Source organism: Octopus bimaculoides, chromosome 2 (assembly GCF_001194135.2).
Source record: "Octopus bimaculoides isolate UCB-OBI-ISO-001 chromosome 2, ASM119413v2, whole genome shotgun sequence".
Lineage (NCBI taxonomy): Eukaryota > Metazoa > Mollusca > Cephalopoda > Octopoda > Octopodidae > Octopus > Octopus bimaculoides.
In genome coordinates this window covers 49,506,044-49,519,144 of record NC_068982.1, presented here as the reverse complement: position 1 = coordinate 49,519,144, position 13,101 = coordinate 49,506,044, and the positions used below count along the sequence as shown (strand labels likewise).

General features: G+C 35.6%; 1 protein-coding gene across 1 annotated transcript in view; it reads left to right on the top strand.

Moving 5' to 3' along the window:
• The window catches only part of LOC106873657 (katanin-interacting protein), a 551,631-nt gene extending 538,530 nt beyond the window's left edge, over positions 1 to 13,101 (top strand). Inside the window, exon 37 of the mRNA XM_052977029.1 lies at positions 12,440 to 13,101. Coding sequence (XP_052832989.1) covers positions 12,440 to 12,492 — 53 coding nt within the window. The 3' untranslated portion in view covers positions 12,493 to 13,101. The remainder of the gene's footprint in view (positions 1 to 12,439) is intronic.

The following is a 13,101-nucleotide window of genomic DNA, read 5'->3' as shown; positions in this document are numbered from 1 at the left end:
ATAGCTGTAAGACCTTCTGTTTATAAATGTTCTATAATGCACACAGCCTTGGTTTTTTTATCTCATTATGATAAATAAATCTTTATATATATATATATATATATATATCATAATCACTGGTGTGACTGTATAGTAAGAAGTTTGCTTCTCAATCACATGGTTCCAGGCTCAGTCCCACTGCATGGAACTTTTGGGCAAGTGTCTTCTACTGTAGGCCTTGGGCTGACCAAATCTTCGTTAGTGGATTTTGTAGACAGAAATTGAAAGAAGCCCATCATGTGTGTGTAGATACACACACACACACACACACACACACATATATATGTATATATTCATGTATGGCAAGAAGCTTGCTTCCCAACCACATGGTTTGGGGTTCAGTCCCACTACATGGCATCTTGGGCAGGTGTCTTCTACTATAGTCTCGGGCTGACACAATCCTTGTGAATGGATTTTGTAGATGGGAACTGAAAGAAGCCCATTGTATGTGTGTGTGTATGTATGTATGTATGTATGTATTTGTGTGTTCTCTCTACTCCCACCATTGCTTGACAACTGATGTTGGTGTGTTTATGTCTCTGTAACTTAGAGGTTTGGCAAAAAAGACTGATAGAATAAGTACTAAGCTTACAAAGAATAAGTACTGCCACCAACATGACCACAGTCAAATGACTGAAACAAGTAAAAGAATAATGTGTGTATATATATATATATATATATATATATATATACATATACATACACACACACACATATATATGTATGTATTTTTGTGTCTGCATTTGTACCCCACCACTGCTACTGCTTGATAACTGGTGTATTTGTGTTGCTGTAACTTAGCAGTCCAGCAAAAGAGATCAATAGGGTAAGTACCCAGCTTTAAAAAATTAGTACTCGGGTCGATTCATTCAACTAAAAAGTCTTCAAGGTGGTGCCCCAGTGTGGTCACAGTCAAATGACTGAAACAAGTAAAAGATTATATATATATATCTAATTGGTCTTTTGATCAGAGGAGAAAAATTGAATAAACTATAAAAATTAATGCTACTTTCACCAGAGCCATTTCTGATTATATAGGTGAATATATTCACCTTATTTCGTGTTGTGTGGATAATACCAGACTGACTTGGTGTCTCAACTTATGTACCTAATTCAACTCAGTCTTAATTATTTCTTTATATATATATATATATATATATATATGCATGCAACAGACTTCCACACAGTTTCTGTCTATAAATTCACTCACAGGGCCTTGGTTAGGTTGGTGCCACAGTAAGACTCTAACCAAACTTTAAAAATAAATACTGGGGTACAGGGGTCAATTTGTCTGACTAAATCTTTCAAAGTAGTATGTCTGCATGGCTGCAGTTCTGAGTTTCACATTCCACCAAGGTTGACTTTGTCTTTGATCCTTTTGGGGGTCAATAAAATAAGTACCAGCTGAATACAGGGGTTGATGTAATTGACTCACCCCTGAAATTGTTGGCTTGTATCATCATCATCATCATCATCTAACATCCGCTTTCCATGCTGGCACATCAGTGTTTATAAAGAGTGTTGATTGATTGGTCTTTCAGTGATCAGAGGTAATTATGGAGCAGTAGGGTAGTTATTTGTATTGAACCATGTACTTAACTGGTTATTTAGTTTATTGCTCTTAGAAGAGGGAAAAAAAGCTGACTCGTGTGATTTGAACTCAGAATGTTGAGGACCATATCTAATTTCCACAAAGCATTTTGCTTGATGCTCTAAGGATTCAACCAACTCACTACCATATCCATGCACACATATACCATAAAAATGAATAAACCAGACATATAAAGTGTTCTATTGTAAGTTTTTAGATGAGAACATTTCATAAAATAAACTGTAATCTGTGATTTCATATATTGGTCTCTACTTTGAGACAACCCAATCAAGATAGTATGAGAGAAACCTGATCAACCAGTTCTTTTTTTATGTTTGTGAATATCTAATGGCAGATGTTCCCCTGAAATGCAATTATCTCTCTCTCTCTCTCTCTCTTTTATTGATGCTCTTTTAGTGATAGTTTTTATGTAACCTTTCAGAAATTTTTTTTCCCCCTGTAATGGCTTCGCTTATTGATACAAAATTTTATATTTGTCTAGCATTAAATCTCGTTTTCTCTTGATCTGAATCTTTAAAGCCTCTGCCATAGCTATAACAATTAGGAAAGTTGCATATGTTGCATTTGATTATGATTTTTCTGTTCCACTTTAGAAAAGATTGATCGGCTAAATTGAAGAATCAGAAAAGTCTTCTGATTTGACCATTATTTCTGTTGCAGAAATCACCGAGTTAACTTTGTTTTATACATTCATTAAGCTGAAGTTGAGGTGAGGGGGCACTCATGACTTTGTTTAAGATCTCCTCGATCAAGATAATGTTCTCTTCATGAAGCTGATGTTTAATGTTAACTTTAGGTTGTCAACTGAAGTGCTGAAATTGCTTGAGAAAGTGTGTTTCTTTTGGAGATGCAATGCTTGCACTGTGATCTAGCTTGCAAAGCACATAGCCTCATGTTTTGGATGCTGGGTTCACAACTGTAAGATCAAGGGCTCAGTTCTTGCATCAGGTGGCAAATTGTGTCATTGGGCAAGGCACTTCATTTAATGCTACTCGAGTCTACCCTGTAAGGGATGAGTATCCTCTTCAGAAGACTTGCCTCAGAAACTGGAGTAAGCTCCTGCTTAATGAACTTGAAGGTTTGAAACTTAAACTAGAAAATATGACACAATAAACATGACAAGTGTTTTATTTGTATATTTGATACTCTGATGTTCGAAAGTCAAGGTGAAAGGGCATTCATGGCTTTGATTAGAATTTCCTGATTTTTTCCATCAGAATATGTAGATGCTTCTGTTCATGATGTTAATGTTCTAAGGTTAATTGTTAGGTTAGAAAATTGTTAAAGAAATTGTTTGGGAAAGAGTACCCTTGTGAGATGCTATGTTTAGGCTGTGGTCTAGAAAGACTGACAAGGTGAAGATAGCCTGATGAATTTACATGGGTTAGAAAAATTAGGGTATAAGAAGCTACTGAATTAACAATAAACAAGACATACCAAGAAGACATCTTACCACAGAAATCACTGCTTGCTAGTGGAAGATTGCTTAGAGACTGTTAAATTTCAGTCACAGTAATGGAAAATGCAGCTGTGTGTGCATGCATGCATATGTAGATATGGTTTTATTTGTTTCATAAGTATTGTTTAGCTCTGTGTCAGCCCTGAATGAACGGACCTATGGTGAAAGGTATTCCTACCATATCCATTTGCTTATCTCTCAGGCAATTGAGAACAAAACAAAATACAAAGTAAAACCAAGACACTAAGCAGAAAAAAACATCTTTCTTGAAAAACAATATACATGTTCAACTAAATATATCAAAGAAAAAGGTAATTTAACAAAACCACCAACATCTCTATTGGTGGCTATGTTGTAACCACAGAAGTGACTGCATAGCAGGATCAGATGCCCCAACCCTATGCTCCTCAGTATGCTCTTGACAGCAGTTCCCAATGAGACCCTGATACCATAGAGCTCCTTGTCAGTCACTCCACACCCAGTGGTGCCCAGATGCAGTATTCTTGAGGGTTGAAATCAGGTGAGCTAGGATGCCACAGGTTGTTGCGGATCATATAAATCACACAGTTCCCCTGAGTCTTGCTGACCATAAACTTTCACTCCCTCATCATGTAGGACTTGTTCTTGATGGCCTCATGTCCCACACATTCAAATGTGAACTCAACCAATTTGAGCTGCTCAGTGATGGCCCTCCTTGTCTTCCTTGGGTTGTTGTTGATGCAGTCCCGGAACTGCTGAGCAAATTAGGCCACCTTGACAATATTAGCCATAGGGTCCCAAGTCTTTTTTCCCAAACTCGAACATGGTGTACCCAACCTCCTTCAAGAAGCTGACAATCTCCACATCTCTGTTGTTGACAGCTACAAACATGGTACACCTTTTCATTTCATGTGTGAAACTGGACTAGAATCTGCTATGTTGATGCTGTCAATATATCTGAAAGAGAAATGAGAAAATTGAAATTTAGCACCTGCCACTTAACATTATGTTAGGTTGTCTTTCACTTACGGCCGGCTCTAAGATGGCAAGCTGGCAGAATCATTAGCACATCAGAGAAAATATTTAATGGAATTTCTTCATGTTTCAAATTCAAATCCTGCTGAGGTTAACTTTACCTTTTATTCTTTCAGGTAGCAATCAAGTTGAATTTTCATGGCATAATTAGAGGAGAATTTGGCTGCTATTTCTGGCAAATCCAGTCACACTACTGGGGCTCTCTAATTGGCTCACGTTTGTGTGTGTGTGTGTGTATGGATGCTCATGCATGTACAAATATGCATCATCTATGTAACACTGCAGGCAATCTAACAAATGCATTATGCTCATATGGGTTGAATGGGGTTTGCTGAGGCACATTTTTCTACAGCTGGAAGCCCTGCTTGTTGCCGACCCTCACCTGTTATAAAGTAAAGTAACATTTCTCCAGGACCAGACATGTTTCCAAGGAAGACTGTAAATGAAGGACACTGCTTGCATGTTGGTGACTCATTTACAACTTTTACATGAAATTAAGGCAAGGAGACAGTAACACACACACACACACACATACATGTATATATGACAGGTTTCTTTCAGTTTCTATCTATCAAATCCACTCACAAGGTTTTGGCTGGCCTGAGGCTATAGCAGAAGATATTTGCCCAAAGTGCAACGCCATGGGACTGAACCCAGAACCATGTTGTTGGGAAGCAAACTACTTACCTCACAGCTGTGCATGTACTTCACTGCCAACTTCAAATATTTACATGGAACGATTACGTATTTTACAGTTAGGATCTCTTTTACTAATTCTAAATATTCAACCAAAAAATAGTTGCAGCAAGCCATTCTCACCATGACCATCCTGCCTTTCCAAACAGTGTTTATCTCAGACTACAATATCCAATTTATCCTTCCATTTGTTTTGCTTTGGGTTTTTTTTTTCCTTTTGAAAATATGATGAAGCATGATTTGAGTATTTGTCTGCTATTTCTAACAGGTCAAACAAGCTTGTAAAATCTTGGCTCATTGATGTCATCATCATCGTTTATGTTGGTAAAGAGAGCATGTGTATGCATGTGTGTGTGAGAGAGAGAGGTCAGGTTTGAACTGGTATCTTTGAAGTAAATAGTTGTAGCACAGTAGCTTAACTAATATGGTTCTCGTGAGGAATTTATTTTTTATGATAATAATTTAGATAATAATATGCAAAATTTAATTTTATTCTTGGTTTCATTCTTCTCTCTTTTTCTTTTGTGTGTGTATGATTTTTTTTACAGTGTTACATTCTATCTTTTTGCCATTCATGCATGGGCAGAACCGTTCTTATTTAGATTCAGCCCTCCCTCTTCTCACGTAATTGAGCTGATTTATGGAAAGTGGGGACTCAGTCAAATGATTAGAAAGTGATTCATTCACCTGGAATTCCATCTGTAACTATGTTGTCTTTTTGGCAAGAAGAATGTATCCATCAAATTCCATATCCGATATGCATTTTACTGTGTTAAGTTTAGCGTTAGGATTATTAAGGTATGATCAGAGATTCTGTAAAAATTCCATGTCCAACATGCATTTGCTCCTATTAACCCTTTAGCATTTAAACTGACCCAAATATTCTACTTGTTTTATGTTCAAACTAGTCAGATCCAGCCTCTCACACCTTCCTGACAATGTTATTCTTAAAGTAAACAACCATATCATCAAAATTCTATAGCTACAAGGTAATATTTGGGTTGTCCGGGAAGTTCGTGCTGATTTATAGTAGCTTACCTTTCGACTTATTTGCCACAAAACCACCTCAATTCTAGGAAGAGGGTATTTTCAAGCTAAAGGAAAGATGGAGACGCATTGTGCAACAAAATAGTTCATATTTGGTTGATTAAAAATGTAATGGCAAGTATTTATTGACCTTTTTTCTTTCCTTTAAAAATCGGCACGAATTTTCCAGACAACCCAATATAATTCAAAACAATGTGAATAGATAAGTATTTCGTTGGACAGATTAATTTGAATGCTAGAGGGTTAAGATAAGCATTAGTATTGGTGAGGTATGATTTGAGGTTTAGTAAGGTACAATTTGAGCAAAGTTAAGACAGTAAGGTTCAATTTGAGGGAGATTTGGTTCATTGGCGACAAAATATATTTGTTAGAAGTGAGGTCAGGAGCTTTTTATACCCAGGTTCACTTCCTACCATACAACCTTGAATTTTCATTTATTTCATTGAAAAAATTGGTTTTTCTGTTCACTCCAGAAAATTAGAGCAAGCACAGTTAAGGCTATGGTGTCATTAATTCATCACTTTAACCTCATATTCATTATGTGTGGTGGCATGTATTAAACATTTTAACTCTTTAGCATTCGAATTGCTTTGTCAAATGTGATGTTTATTTATGCGCATTGTTTTGAATTTTAAGCATATATTATTTCATAGCTTTGAGATTTAGATCATGTGATTGTTTATTTTCAAAATGACATCGTGCGATAAGTGCGAGATGCTGGATTTGGCTGGTTAAACCCTTTAGCATTCAGATTACTCTGTCAAATGTAATGCTTATCAATTAACATTGTTTTGAATTAATCATACATTATCTCATAGCTTTGAGATTTTGATGGTGTAATTGTTTCTTTTGCCTTTTACTTGTTTCAGTCATTTGACTGTGGCCATGCTGGGGCATTGCCTTTAAGGGTTTTAGTCAAACAAATCAACCCCAGGACTTATTTGTTTAAGCCTAGTATTTATTCTATCGGTCTCTTTTGCCGAACCACTACAAGGATGTAAATACATCAACACTGTTTGTCAAGTGGTGGTGGGAGATAAACGTAGACACAAAGACACACATTATCATTATATATATATATATATATATATATATATATATGTATGTATGATGGTCTTTTTTCAGTTCCCTGCTACCAAATCCATCTGCAAGGCTTTGGTCAGCTCAAGTTATAGAAGAAGACACTTACCCAAAGTGCCACAGTGTGGGAGTCAGCCTGGAACCATGTGGTTGGGGAGCGAGCTTCTTACCACACAGGCACGCCTGCGCAGGGTAGTTGTGAGAGGCCAGTTTGAAAACAAAGATGGTGGAATATTTTCACCAGATATGGCCAGTTTAAACATTAAAGGGTTGAAATATGTGCATAAGAGAGCCAAAGAATGAAAATATGTTCACTTTCTATTGCTTCATTTATGCCTCTCTGACCTTTTCTCCAACACAGATATGTCTTCACAAGTTGTTACTACTTCTATAGAATACACCTGAAGTATCTACTAATTGAACAATACTTCATTTATTTTCCACATCCCCTTCAATAGAACATCTAATGAAGCTATAATTACTCATTACATTTATACAATGTAAAGTATACTGTTCCAGATGTAAGATGGTTAGCATGTTTCATTGTTATTGTCTTGTTTGGATAAACAGTTGAACTGATGGCTTTATTCATAGATGTGTATTTCTCAGCATGTATCACTGATATATTGGGAGTTCTAATTATTCTCTAATCAGAATTATTATTAGATTTTATTCAGCAAGGGTAGTTGTAAATGATGGTCACTGTCATACAGTATCATTCATTTCAAATATTCTGCAAGAATATACAGCACTATGATGCCAGTGTTACTTAACTAGCATGTGAAAAGCACCCTTTGAATGTTTGACTATATTCTGTGCTTGAGAAGACCTGTCAAACCAAGTGAAGTTGTAGTCATGGCTAATGCCAGTGTCACATAAAAAACACCCACTACACTTTTGGAGTGGTTCCCACCTAATTTGGCATGGTTTCTATGGCTGGATGCCCTTCCTAACACCAACCACTGCAAGAGTGTAATGGGTGCTTTTTACATGCCACTGGCATGGGTGCCAATCACGCAGCACCAGCATCAGCCATGACTACAATCTCACTTGGCTTGACAGGTCTTCTCAAGCACGGTATATTGCTAAAGGTCTCAATCATTTGTCACTCTCTCCATGAGATCCAATGCTTGAACAGTGCTTTTTATGTGCCACCAGCACAGGTGCCAGTTCCATGACACTGGCATCAGCCATGATTATGATTTCACTTAGATTGACAGGTCTTCTCAAGCACAGCATATCGCCCAGTGTTCAAGGGTGCTTTTTATGTGCTAGTTATATGACACTGGCATTGTATGAAATATCTAAGAAAAAATATACAACTTTTATTTCAATTAATTTTTTAGATAATTATGTATTTCATAAACTAACTGCCGTTATTAATTTCATGTTTAAGGCAATGAGCTGGCAGAATCATCAATACACCGCTTGGCAGCATTTCATCTGTTTTTAATTCTTTTACATGTTTCAGTCATTTGACTGCAGCCATGCTAGAGCACCGCCTTAAATCTTTGCATTCTCAGTTCAAATTCCACCACAGTCAACTTTGCCTTTCCTCCTTTTGGGGTTGATAAAATAGGTACCAGTTAAACACTAGGGTAAATGCAATCACTTACCCCACCCCTGAACTTGCTGGCCTTGTGCCAAAATTTGAAACCGTTTTTAATCTCATGTTTCAAACATAATTCAATATTAAGTTCTTATAGAAGGTATTAATTTTAGACCATTTAAAAAAAAGTAGTTTATATCATTGCACAAGAGTGGTATCAAGTGAGTTGGTATCAAAAGGGTAAAGTTTAGACCATCCAGGGGCAACATATTGAACCTGTTTTCAACTAGAAACGGTGAATTATCATATATATTAAACCTCATCTTAATACACAGTGAATCCATTATCAAAGGTTCAGATCAGTACCATGACATATTGGCCCCATCATTTTACTTTATATATTTTTTATTTATTTTTCAAATTTTTTTTTTTTGTCTTAGTGTGTTGATTAGCAATGAGCTATGTTATTGATTTCTCAAGATTTTCTTTCAAGTGTCAATGTTTTTTTCATCCCATAGATTCCAGATTTCTTCTACCCCAAACCCCAAAATTAGGTGCAGTCAATACTTTTCAAGAATTTAGAAATAATCTGAGGCATCAAAATAATTTTGGAGTGGCAGCATTAGTGAGATCTGAAAATTTTGTTTAGTGCAACTAATATCCCACTCCTTAACTTTGATGTATTTAGAAACAGTATTCGTTAGTGTTTTTTTTTTTTTATCAATTCTTTCTCTTTACTCCATGATTAGGAGTTGCATTTCTTTTCTTCAATGTAAATTAAGTTTATGCTATCCCATCCTTTCCTCTTTTAAAAATATTGTACATTTCGAAAAAATATTTTCATGATAAATTTTGTTTCTAAATATCTCAATATTAAAGAGGAAGCAGAAAGGCATGTGAGGGGCTTCAATTTACGGATTAAAAGAAGTGCAGTTTGTTGTTGATGGATTTGAGTTTTCAGTGGTCTGTATGAGTTTGAATTTGTGTGATGGATGGCAGATGCGTGAATGTGTGTGTGAGTTCATTCAATTTTGTAAGTGTGTGAATGAAAACAAAAGTGATAGAATGTATTGTTCCTTTTCTGAAGTTTTGCATGTGATGTATTGGTTATTTTAGCATGTCAAGAGGAAACAGAATATAGCAGTACAGGTGTTAAGAATCTAGAAACAAGATGCTGCAAAAAAACAAAAAAAAAACAAACAATAATAATTATCATAATAATAATAGTTATGATAACAATAATAACAATAATGGTTTCAAATTTTGGCAGAAGGCCAGCAATTTTAGGGGACAGGTACATCGACCCCAGTGTTCAACTGGCACTTATTTTAGCAACCCTGAAGGGATGAAAGGCAAAGTCGACCTTGGTAGAATTTGAACTTAGAATGTGAAGACAGACAAAATGCCGCTTAACATTTTGCCCACTGTGCTAATGATTTTGCCAGCTCACTAATAGGCACAAGTCCTGAAATTTGCGGGGGTGGGGATAAGTTGATTACATCGACCCCGGTGCTTGACTGATACTTATGGTCATTGACCCCAAAAAAATGAAAGGCAAAATCGACCTCAGCAGAATTTGAACTCAGAACGTGAAGACAGACAAAATACTGCTAAGCATTTTGCCCAGCATGCTAACAATTCTGCCAGCTCACTGCTTTAAATAATAATAACAACAACAACAACAACAACAATAATAGTAATAATAATCTTCTAAAGAAGCATTCAGGTTTGATATGAAAAAAAAAAAAAAAGAAGAATAATAATTCAATCTGTTCCAGTAGTTTTGGTGCTTAAACAAAGGCCAACATGCCATTTCTAATAGATAGTAGAAAAATGAAAGTATGGCTTGCTTTTGCATCTCGTTAATCAAATATGCACATGTTCTTTCTGTTAATTGAAAAATCGCAAGAAGAATGGGAGGTAGGATGCAGCAAACAGGCAGCATAAAAGATAAATGTTAAAAAAGAATTAACGAAATCTTTGCTGAATCTTCTGATATTTAACTCGCATGTATGGTTGTCATTGTGTTAATGAAACATGGTGAAATCTAAAACTGTGAACAAAACTGATGTAGTAAACAAGGTAAAGACTTGAAGCTAGATTACAATGACATATCTTTTTAATTGCATTATTTTATCTGTATTTAGAAATTGTTTACAGTTATTTCCTGGCCTTGGGTTTCGGAGGGTTTTTTTTTTTGGTTTGTATCTTTTTTATTGTTTGTTGTTGCATGACTTTAATATATCATGATTTATTAATGTGTCTATTACCCTTCTGTTTCTGTATCTTCTTCCTTTACTTCATTTTCTTTTTCTTCCTCCTTCAGTAGATGATAGACTAGAATCTGTCACTTTGTTTTTGAGTTCAAAGTTCACTAATGCCTACATCCTTTGGGAAATGATAAAATAAAATACAAGTCAAGTTTAGGGCAGTCAGTTTAATCAGCTAATCCCACTGCCTAAATTTTTAGCTTTGTCTTATATTGGAACATTATTATTATTTCTGTATATAGACATAAGCTTAGGTATGTGGTAATAAGCTTGCTTCCTAACCGCATGATCCTGAGTTCAATCCCACTGTGTGGCACCTTGCCCTCCAGTAAATTTGTTGAAATGAAGGATAGCTGAACATGCCCTGATAAAATGAGTCTACAAGACTCATGAATAAAGCTGGGAGGGGAAACCACTTACCCTTAGTAGTTAGAATAATCCAAGATCTATGGAGTTCTTTGATTGGCCTTTGTAGCTGCTCCTTCTTTTGAAATTTTCTGGGCTATCAAAACTTCAGATGAAGTACCTTGAATTATTTGTTCCAGCTCTCTGTGCTCAAAAAATAAGAGGTGTCACCTTAGTTCACTGGTAGTGAACAGCTGTCACCGTAGTACATCTCTGCGTTAGAAGCTGTGCAAAGGCAATAATAATAATAATGAATCATAATAATAATAATTCTTTCTATTATAGGCACAAGGCCCAAAATTTTGTGGGGAGGTGCTAAACCAATAACTCCAACCCCAGAGTTCAACTGGTACTGATTTTATTGACCCCCAAAATAATAATAATGATAATCCTTTCTACTATAGGCACAAGGCTTGAAATCTTGGGCAAGGGAACTAGTTACTTATTTCATCGACTCTGAAAGAAGAAAAGGCAAAGTTGACCTCAGTGGAATTGATAATAATAATCATGATACAGTGTAGCCCCATTATACTATATTTCAATTTAATAGACATTTGGATATAATAGATTTGATCTCTCAGAACTTAAAACAGTTTTGGTGACTTAATTTTGTGTTTCCATCTGTAATATAATTGACTAACCTCTTCCTACAAATTTTTAGCCTAGCACCTTTTTTTTTTTTTTTTTTTTTTTTTTTTTTTTTTTTTTTTTTTTTACTTTATTTTATTTCTACTCTAGGCACATGGCCTGAAACTTTGTGCAAAGAGGTTAGTCACTTATATTAATCCCAGTGCTCAGCTGGAACTTATTTTATCAACCCCAAAAGAATAAAAGACAGTCAACCGTGACAACATTTGAACTCAGAATATAAAACCAGAAGAAATTTTGACCAAACATTTTGTCTAATGCAGTAACAGTTCTGCCAGCTCACTGCATTTGTTGTACTATATTAGAACCAGTTATCATTACAAAATAATTGCTTCTTTTAATTATCATTATCATTAAGGTGGTGAGGTGACAGAATCATTATCACACTGTTCAAAATGCTTAGCTGTGTTTACATTCTGAGTTCAAATTCTGCCGAAGTTGACTTTGCCTTTTATCCTTTCTGGGTTGATAAAATAGGTACCAGTTGTGCACTGGAGTTGATGTACTTGACTTAACCACTTCCCCCAAAATTGCTGGCCTTGTGCCAAATTTTGAAACCAATTATCACTGTTATTGAAGAGAAAACAATATTTTAAGTATTTCTTTCTTTTCTCTTTCAGCCATGAGACCTACTACCTGCGTTACAAGTCCGGCCAATAAGAGACCATATTGATTACCTTTGTCAAGGAGAAGCATGAGATTTTGCTGGTAACTGCAGATTTTAACAATCTGTTACAAACAAAAAGGCAGCACAGTGGAACTGTTTCACTTACTCAATCACCAAAGAAAACCTATCTGTAAAATTCATCCAAGCCAGTGTTTGTGAAGCCATCTATATAAGCTGTTGCCTTGTTTCTTAATTCTGCTCAATGTTCTATGCAGTGATGGATCCTATTCACAACAGCTTCTTGCCAATAAGAAATAGATATTCATTGAATAACTAACGAACTGTGTGTAGCAGTGGAGCAGTGAGGATAACAGAATTTAACAGGATTCTGTGAGGAAATGTTAGGTCATCTGCTATAAAATATTATTCAAATAACATATATGCATACATGTTCCTTACTGCACAGAACAAGATTAACATGAAATTTTCCAGAATTCCCTGTTGTTAAGTGTGATCGTTATTCATCATTATTTTCTCATAATTTTGCCCCCCCCCCCTTTCTCCAAATTAAATTTTTTCTTTTTCTTTTTCATAAATTCCGAAACAATGTTTATACAATATTTAAACTGTTGTCTAAGAATGTAGAAATTAAACTGCTTCTGGATTCTCCCAGAG